The sequence below is a fragment of the Impatiens glandulifera genome, chromosome 6 (genome assembly GCF_907164915.1).
Source record: "Impatiens glandulifera chromosome 6, dImpGla2.1, whole genome shotgun sequence".
Taxonomy (NCBI): domain Eukaryota; kingdom Viridiplantae; phylum Streptophyta; class Magnoliopsida; order Ericales; family Balsaminaceae; genus Impatiens; species Impatiens glandulifera.
Genome location: NC_061867.1, coordinates 39,687,279 through 39,697,974, shown reverse-complemented (window position 1 = coordinate 39,697,974; position 10,696 = coordinate 39,687,279). Strand labels below are relative to the sequence as shown.

General features: G+C 27.6%; 1 protein-coding gene across 1 annotated transcript; it reads left to right on the top strand.

Moving 5' to 3' along the window:
* The first annotated feature begins 474 nt into the window (after positions 1-474).
* LOC124941476 (rac-like GTP-binding protein RHO1) lies at positions 475-1,190 on the top strand. Its single transcript, XM_047481813.1, has 4 exons — positions 475-674; positions 765-852; positions 932-1,041; positions 1,122-1,190. The coding sequence occupies exons 1-4, from the start codon at positions 576-578 to the stop codon at positions 1,188-1,190; spliced, it is 366 nt and encodes a 121-aa protein (XP_047337769.1). The 5' UTR covers positions 475-575.
* The last annotated feature ends 9,506 nt before the right edge of the window (positions 1,191-10,696 follow it).

Genomic DNA, 10,696 nt, shown 5'->3' with positions numbered 1-10,696 from the left:
AGTCATTCTTAATATTTGTATTCCTACTAACTAATTATTAATCCAAAAAAGGTTGTCTTTATATTTTTTTGATAAACTAAAACTAATAATGTAAAAAAAAAAAAAGGAATTTTTTTTTCTCCTTTTCCCCTACCACATCATTTAAACTCTTGCCTTTTATTTATTAACAATAATAAATTAATTTTCTCCTTATCATAACTACTGGATTTTGAAATGAAAATTATGAAGTTGCTATAAGAGAGAAAGTTTGGTCCACTCTAAAGAACGCTTAAAAGGCAGTGTTTTTCGGTGTTGTAAAAGGTAATACAAACATTTCTCTATCCCGATCTCCAAAACTTCCTCTCTTCCTCTTGTCTCTTTATGATTGCAATTGCAACATTTCGTGTATTCTAAATTTCATTCATTAATCTTTGATTATGCAAATTTATTTCCCTTGTAGGATTAGTTCTTCTTGAACGAATCACATGATTGGAAGTTAGTAAGAAAAAAAAGGAGAGTGAAGAACGTGGTGGACACAATTGAAACCTATTTGGTGAAATCGGGTCTTCTAAAGAAGATCTGTTTAGTATTTTAAAATGAGTGCTTCGAAGTTCATAAAATGCGTCACGGTTGGTGATGGCGCCGTGGGAAAGACATGTCTTCTCATTTCTTACACCAGCAACACTTTCCCTACGGTTAGAAAGCTACAATTTTTCATTTAGATCATGTGTTCCTTTTTAATTATTGTAGGATGACAAATTTGTTCATGTCTACAATCATAACAGGATTATGTGCCTACTGTATTTGACAATTTTAGTGCAAATGTGGTTGTCAATGGACAGACTATCAATCTTGGACTATGGGATACAGCGGGTATATGTTATGTGAAGTGTAATTTTGTGAGCTTATTCCATATGGGTAGTGATTAAATTATTCTTTCTTCAAATAATAGGTCAAGAGGATTATAATAGATTAAGACCGTTGAGTTATCGAGGGGCTGATGTTTTCATTTTGGCATTCTCTTTGATTAGCAAAGCAAGTTACGAAAATGTTTCGAAGAAGGTAATTATAAGAAATTTATGATCTTAAAAAGTTGATTTTTCTCGATTTATGATTATGAGAAACTTTTTATTTGTATGAAGTGGATTCCTGAGTTGAAGCATTATGCACCTGGAGTTCCTATAGTTCTTGTCGGATCCAAACTTGGTTAGATCTTCTCATATTCTTTAATAATGCATTCAATTATTAATGATTTTGGTTTTATTGTTTGTGGTTGATTTTGAGTCAAATAATAGTTTTTTAGATGTAGTCTATTCTCCCTTTTTTTTAGAGAGTATGATATGGATGATTTAAAACACTTTTATTTAGTTCTGGATTTGAAATTTTACTTAGTCAAAAAAATAGAATAATGATTCTTCCTTAATTGGAATTAATCATATAAAAAATAAAATAATAAATATTTTTGAATTAGGTTAAACTTCTTATAAAAATAAAATTACAAATAAACAATTATCTTTTTAAATTAATTTTTATCAAATATTTATACTATTTAAATAATTTTACTCAAATAACACACTTTTTGATAACACAATAATAGAATTAATTTTGAATAACCCATATAATTATTTTAAATAATTGGATTTTGAATATACCCTTCACATAATTACAAAATAATTATTTTCTCTAATATATTACTAAAAAGTTAAGTACTATCCCATCAAATATATTTCAATCTGTTTAAATATAATCTTAAAAATAAAAGATCTATTTTTTTAAGATCAAACAAGCTCTAGATTTTTAATGTGCCTAATATCATTTTCTTGTCAATTTTGCTGTCCTTTCTTTTTTTGTTACCAAAATTAGTCCAAATATTTTGGTTTGATTTTCATTCTCTAAGAGAAAAGGATAAATCATTTTATTCAAATAAGTAAAGAACAAGTGTTTCTAAACACATGAAATTATACTATTACTACTAGTTATATTTCACAAAGATATCCAATTTATCAAAACAATTATTGAGTCATCAATTTAGAAGCATCAATACCTATTCATGGCACAATAACTCAGTTATTTTGCTCCAAATTTCTTAGCACATTCTCTAATCTCTTTCAATATTTTGGTGTCTTTAATTGAAACTTGTTTTTAATTTATCTACCTTATAATCTTTAATAAATCATCTTAGATCTAAGGGATGATGAGCAATTTTTCATAGATCATCCTGGCGCTGTTCCAATTACAACTGTTCAGGTAATTTCTGTTTTATATTTGTTATTACATGATGATTCATTGCTCTTCTTGAACTATTTGCGACAAGTTTTCGATCTTATTTCATAATCTTTTTTTTTCATTTAGGGAGAAGAACTAAAGAATCTGATTGGGGCACCTGCTTATATTGAATGCAGCTCCAAAACACAACTAGTAAGTGTTCATATTCAAGATTTATTCAGCTACAATAATTAATTGTTCTTTAACATGGTAGAATACTTCATTTAGTTGATATCATAATTTATCACAATTTAAAAAACAAATATCTATTTTTACTTAATTTATTTAATTTTAAAAATGTTTGATAAAATTGATAAATTAATATTTGAATATTGAATTTTAAATATTAATTTATTTTAATATTAAAAAAAATTCAATTAATCAAATAAAAGTATATAAATTTTAAGTATTTCATATCTAAGTTTATTTCACAATATCTTAAGCTAATATATATGAAAAATAAAGCTATTATACTCTTAGATATGAATTATAATTTTTTATAAGTTTAATATGTTAAATTATATAATTAATTAAAAAAAATATAATGTAATACATTAAAAAAAACAATTCAAATTAAATATTAATATTCTTTTTATTTTTTATATATTAAATATTTATTTGATAATTATATATATAATGATAAAGAGAGAATAAAACTATATATATATATATATATATATATATATATATATATATATATATATATTTTCTCATCCATATTATTTATATTATGATGATGGAAATTAATTTAGAGAATAAAAATGAGTGAGAATACCCAAACATAATACAACTTTAAATTTAAAATGATAGATTGTTTTTTTAGTTATTTTTTTAAATAATGTATTTAGTTTTTTTCTATCTAATATAAACTAACCATCTTAACTTTTTATTTTTAACATATTTACATAAATATAAAAAAATGTTTATAAATATGCATTATCAAATATATTTATATTAAATAAGTGTTTATATATTAAATAAGTCTTATGTTTAAATGTTTTGATTTTGTTTATTCTAACATTTATTTTAGTAACGAATTTTATTAACTATACTGATTTTTTTTGTGGGGCAGAATGTAAAATCTGTTTTTGATGCTGCAATAAAAGTTGTCCTCCAGCCACCTAAACAGAAGAAGAAAAAATCCAAAGCACAGAAAGCTTGCTCTTTGTTGTGAACAGAAGAGATCTGACATTTTTATTATTACATTCCTCATGTTTGTTTCTTCAAATTTCTCATCCATTTTAATCAAAAGGTATGACCTTCTATTATTAAGTCATCTTGGAGGCATCCACCATTATCCAATTAGGTGGACCTTTCTGTTTCTGAACTATAGTTGTATAGCTCATTCTGTTATACTCAACAGTTGGCAATTTGATGCGTTTACATTCTTTGTTCTAGAATGTCTGTTTAATGACACACTAAATCATGTTTTGCATGAGATTTATTTGATGTGATAAACTATATATAAATCATTTATCATTATTTTTAATAACAATTATTTAAATTATCAATTAAATTATTAGAAGATTTTATTTGATTATTATATAATATTTTAAATATCAAATTATAAAGATGATTTTTCAACCCAAATTGTAATGCAAAAGAATTTAGCCTTTCAAAATATGTGTTTTTCCGACTCTATTGCCATACTCCATAACTTACTTTTATCTCAATCTCGCATGAGAAAATGAACCAAAATTGTAGGCGTGGCTAAATTATATTTAAAATTGTCGATTTAAATTTTTGACTTTTTTTTAGAGTCAACACTCAATTTACTTCTCGAGAAATTAGAAAAGAAAAATATTTTGTGTGTTTAAACGCATTTTAGAAAATTTGTTCTTGGTTCAGTGTTTGATTACACGTAAGAAAAGACATTGACACTAAGTCTTGCGTGTCTGTCACATTAGAGTCTTTATTTTAAACTTTTGACCATTTAAAAAAATATTATTTTACACATTATTTATTTATTACATTCTAAAACAGGTATCTAATGGTGAATCCAATCCTAAACACATATTTAATTTTGGTATCAATATGTTCTTAAAAAATGCGTCTACATTATTTTATAGATTCCAAGTCTAAAATATTAGTGGGGTAGGAGCATCCAGTCGACAATCTTTGAATAGCGCTTTTCTACTCCGTGATTTATACACCTATAAGTAGACTAGGGGAACTTACCACTCCAGCTAAGGAAAAGGAGATATTTTTTAACTATTATAATTTGATGATAATAAATCAAATTAAGATGACGATATTGAAGAGTCGAGCCGAGTGAACACAACAAATAATGAATGTTTGGGTTACACGTCAACGACATCAGAAGCAATAAACATAAGGCGAAAGGAGGAAGACGTTTCACGGCAAGGATAGTTAGATTTCTTTTTGTAAAATGAACTACGTCGGGCCTGATTTTCTCATATTATAAGAGTATGTAGGCAACCTCTCACAAGGTTCGATCCCAAAAATTTTAAAAAAAAATTATTTTGCAATGAACTACGGCGGGTTTGATTTTCTCATATCATGAGAATACGTAGACAACTTCTTACAAGGTTCGGTCCTAAAAAAAATCATCTTTTTACAAAGAACTTCGTCGGGCCTGATTTTCTCATATTATGAGAGTACATAGGCAACCTCTCAAAAGGTTCGACCCCCCCACCCAAAAAAAATTATATTCTTTTATAAATGGAACTATGTTGGACCTGATTTCTCCTTTTATGAGAATACGTAGACAGCCTATTGCGAGTTCGGTTCCATTCATAATAAAACAAAAAACACAAAACCCTTATTTCAACACTAAGGGTATTTTTATAAAAATGATGGTTAAAATGATGAACTTTTAGCTTAGATAAAAAGTAACATTGACCAGGCCAAATATCAAAATCCAACATCGAAAGTAGGGCATTGAAAATGATCAAATGCTTTCATGCGATTGATTATGATCACATTGAGACAAGTGTTGACCTTTTGATTCCTCTAGCGAATGATGGATAAAGAAAGGAACATGGGTAATGAAACAAGGATTTAGAAAAACAAGTAAGGATAAGGAAATGTCAACTATTTCTTTGATGATCTCAACAGTAGCCAAAGTAACTATTGAAATTCGAATAGAGTTTTATCAAATTGAACTTGCTCAAAAGTCTTACGGAGCACTTAAAACCTCGTTGAAAAAGCTCGTGGAAAAGTCAAAATGCCCAAACTCAAAACCATTGTTGCCAATAGAGGCATTTCATCTCTAAAGGAGGTTGTGCGTGAGAACTCAAGGTGTCTAAAAAATAGGAAAATACAAGAAATTATATTAAACAAGATTGTGTTGGTTGAGATCTTGAAATCACTACTTGTTGTTCAACCTATACGCTTGTCCGAATTTCTAAATGCAAGAACAAAAGTGTGTCGATTCTATCAGATATACCCCAGTCAAAAGAAAAGAGATGGTGAAAAAGACACTCATAGCAGTTGAGATATTGAAATCACCATTTTTTGTTCGCCTAGACTTTTTTCAGATATATCTTATCAGATACCCCAAGTATGTCTAAGAAAATACACTTTAAATACTTAGAAGGTTGAAAAGGTCTACATTTTGTTTCTCAAATGTCGTCGACTAGTCATGTGATAAAAAAATACATAAATATTTTATTCTAGGGGCATATGAAAATAAATTTTTTTTAGTTACTTAGCTTAAGTGGAATAACTAAGCCTTAGTATAAGTGAACAAGCTATTTTGAATTACGAAGATTTATATTTCTTAGCTTAAGTAAACAAGTTATGTCAAACATAGAAGATTTTAGCTTAAGTGGACAAGCTCAACACAAAAGATACTTAGCTTAAGTGGACAAACTAAGTTAAACAAATTATACTTAGCTTAAGTGGACAAACTAAGTAATTTAAAGTTTCTTAGTTTAAATGAACAAGCTAGATATATAATAATTTTAGACAAACTATGTAATTTAAAGTTTCTTAGTTTAAGTGAACAAGCTAGATATAGAATAATTTAGCTTAAGTGGACAAGCTAAAAGACCTTTCTTAGTTTAAGTGGACAAACTGAGTAATAGTCGGGTTAAAAGTAAAAATACTTTAGGATTCTTAATTTAAGTGGACAAACTAAGTCAAACACAAGAGTTTCATTTCTTATTAGCTTAAGTGGACAAGCCAAGTATTTTAATGTTTTTTAGCTTAAGTGGACAAGCTAAAAATAGAATAACTTAGCTTAAGTGGACAAGCTAAAAGACCTTTCTTAGTTTAAGTGGACAAACTAAGTAATAGTCGGGTTAAAAGTAGATACACTTCAGGGTTCATAGTTTAAGTGGACAAACTAAGTAATAGTCGGGTTAAAAGTAGAAACGCTTCAGGGTTCTTAGTTTAAGTGGACAAACTAAGTCAAACGCAAGAGTTTTATTTCTTAACTTAAGTGGACAAGCCAAATATTTTAATATTTCTTAGTTTAAGTGGACAAGCTAAACATAGAATAACTTAGCTTAAGTGTACAAGTTAAGCCAAACACCATAACATTTTTATTTCTTAGTTTAAGTGGACAAATTAAGCCATGGTTGGGTCAAAACCAATTTTTGTCAAGTTTCTAGGTGAACTAAATGGATAGCCGTTCGATTTCGAATTCTCTAACAAACGTCATACGAGCATCAGGTTGGAAATGTCGTGAACTTGAGCATTATTAGGTTTTATCTCTCTATCTTTTAATTGTTTTCAATAATAAATACGAGAAAAATAATAAATTTAAGAGATTCAAATGAAGTGTCTATTATCAAGCTTGGACATGCATTTTACTAAAACTAAAATTTTCATTCAAACTTCGTCCAAGAGGGGCATTATGTAGACACTCATTTTTTTCCCAAAATTTATATTTTTTAAATAAATATGGAGCCTAGTAATTAATTTTTGTTTGAAAGTATAAGATTAATTTTGGAGGAATAATATCGTATCTTGCAAATAAAATAAATAATAGTTTTATGAATAGGTTGAATTTTAAATGATTCATTTTATTATTAAAAATGTTATTTTATTTAAATACTAAAATAAATAAGTAAATAAATAGGCTGATATATAATTAATATTAGTTTATTTGGGCAAATAAATAGGATAAATAAAATTAATAAATATTAATTTTGATTTATTTGTTTTTTACCAGAATTAAAGAAAATGATGAGAAAAAAGAAGAGATTATTTACCGCACAAAAATTCTAAATGACCGGACAAAATTGGTAGTAATGCAAAATTCTTTCCGCAAATTAAAAATTAAATCGTGGGCAAGAGACCAGACATTGTGCACAGCCCTAGATTAAAAAAAAAAGAGGAAGAAAAAAAAAAGGAAAAGATAAGAAGACAAAAAGACTTAAATCATATTCATAATCTTTTTTTCTTTTTATTTTTGTGCGTGTGAGATTGTTTGAGAATTTCTTACCTGATCAAGAAATATCTAGCATTTTAGGAAGCATTTAAGCTCACTATAAGTTCAACTTTCATTTTGTCTTATCTTAATTTTATCTATAAATTTCAATTTCCTATTTTAGTTTGAGTAATTTAATTTAAGGTTTAATTTTTTTAAATTTAAATTGTTAATTGAAATTCACTATTAACCTGGGTTAAAGCTTTTTTCTTTTGCTTAATTAAATTTATTAATAAATTTATATTGAAATTAATTAAATAAATTTTAAGATTGAAAAAAGGTTCTCGAGTTTTGCTCATGACAACCCAAAAGATCATATAAATTACCCATGTTTTAGTTTTATTTAATTTTTAAATTTAAATGTCTTTAACCATTTTATAAAAACTAAAAAATTGTGGGTTAATTTATTTATAATCATAAAATTAATTTATGAATATAATAAATTTTAAATCACTTAATTTTCTCATTTCTTTTCTCAGTTATTATATTTAATAACTATTACCTTTAAATTTAATATTAATATTTTAGAATTTAATATTAATATTTTGGATTGGATAGGATTTGACAAATAAACGAATATAATATGTAAAATATTTTCTAAATATAGCCAAAATATTAGAAGTAGAGACTTTATTTAACGGGCATGTGAGACATAGCGTCAAAGCCCTTTTCTAGTGTAACCAAGCAACGAACCATTAAAGAATCTCTTTTCAAAGGCGTTATTGTTTTACAGGCCAATAATTTATTTTTTCTAATTTTATAAGAAAATTTAAGTGGCGAATCTTTAGTCACAAACTGGTTCTTTAAACAATTTCCCGATTTGATTTAATTTTATTTCAAAATTTGCAAACAAATATTTATATTTTATATTATTTCTTAAAAGTCGAAAAAACTGTTTTTTTGGGGCGAGCATTTTTAAATGCGTACACCTTTTGTCTTTCTTTAATACAGGAATCACATTGGCTATCCATGTGGGATAGTGCGCAATTTCGAGGAATCTTGCTTCCAACTATTTTTGAACTTCCTCTTTAATCTTGGCTACAACCTCAGTTTTCATTTGTCTTAACTTTTGTTTGGCGGGTTTAGCCTCTATATAAAGGGGGATTTGATGTCGAACAATAGCATGATCTACTCTGGGCATATTTTTTTAAGACCAAGCGAACACATCTTTGCTGTCTTTTAATAACTCTATCATTTCATGGCGTTCATAATCACTCATGCTTTGTCCAATTAATACAATTTGAGGATCGTCGACCGTATTGAAGTTTATTTCGATTGTTGTTTCAGTTGTGGAAACAATTTCATCCTCATGTTACAATACACGTTTTTCATTTCGAAATCAATATCATACTGAAAAGAAACATCATCATTTGACAGATATTCTAAAGTAAAATCTGGTATTTTATTGGACGTTTTATTACAAAGAGGATGGGACATCCCATCAGGATTATCGTTAAAGATTTATTTATTTATTACAACATCAGACACTTTTTCATAGTCCAAAAAGAGAGTCTCTTCATCATCAACTCTCAGGTATATTACAGGAGTTTTACCATATGCCGGTAGATTTGTGGAGTTTATCTTATAAGAGCCTTCATCATCCAAGCCTTCTTTTGTCAAAGAGGGATCGTCTTTGACCGACTTTTCCAGGATTTCGTGCCAATAAGCCATCTTTTTCCTAATCATATTAATAGATGAATTAGGATAATGAGAACAATCTAAAAAGATTTCGAAACCTGGAGAGCGGATTGCAAAACTTGATTGAAGAATGGCTCAGGGACAAAAATAATTGACAGCACAACACTGGAAGTAACATTTATAAATAAATATATGGTGGTAATGTAAATGGTAATACTCTAATTCTCTCTAACATCATTAGGATATGGAACATTGTACTTGACATAATTTCTATTTTATCATTGTAAATAGAAGTACAAGTTTCTAACATTCTTGACGCGCATTAACTCGTCGGCTATTGGTAGGGTCTCAAAATTCAAAATAAAGGTCTTGATAATGTCATGGTAGGATAACAAAAATGTGATTGATTGTGGAGTGTACTACATGAGGCATATTGAGACATATACTGGAGATAACAAGAAATGGAATTGTGACATCATATATCAAAATTCCAAGAAAGAACTAAAGGCACTCATAATAAATTACTTGTGTGTATCATCACCTCGTACATGAACAAGTTGAAGAGAAAGATGCAAGTGAGTTGCATGAAAAATTTGAATATTTAACACTTATCAAAATGTATTATAAGACTTCTCAAAATTTATTATACAAATTCTCAAATATATTTATAAAGTCAATCATTTTAAATATTATTTATAGGCTATATACAATTACTATAGATAATAATTAAGAGAGAGAGAGGTTGATAATAATATCTTTAGGCTATATACAATTACTATAATTAATAATAAAGAGAAAGGTTGGTAATAGTATTTATAGACTATATACAATTACTATAATTAATAATTAAGAGAAACGACGATAACGATATTTATAGGTTATATACAATTACTATAATTAATAATTAAATAACAAAATCATGAATAATCATGGTTGAGTCGTAACTAACACCTAACATCCTTATTTAAAAGCAAAAAGACTTGGTCTTTTAACAAAAACTAACTTTAAACTAACGTTTTACATTAAGGTGTGAATCATTTACACGACAGTTGTTATACAGAACTCTTATGTGATGCGCGTTTTACACGATAATTGTTGTACAACGTTCTTGTGTGATGTGCGCTTTACACGATAGCTGTTGTATAGTTCTCTCATGTGATACGCGTTTTACAGGATAGCTAATGTACAATGTTCTTGTGTGATGTTCTCTTTACACGATAGATCCTGTACAAATCTCTCATGTGATGTGTGTTTTACACAATAAATGTTGTACATCTCTCCTGTGTGATGCGCGGTTTACACGATAGATGTTGTAAAATGCTCTCATGTGATGCACGTTTTACACGATAGTGATGTATAGTAGCTATCATGTAAAACGATTCACACCTTCATGTAAAATGATCTACACCTTCATGT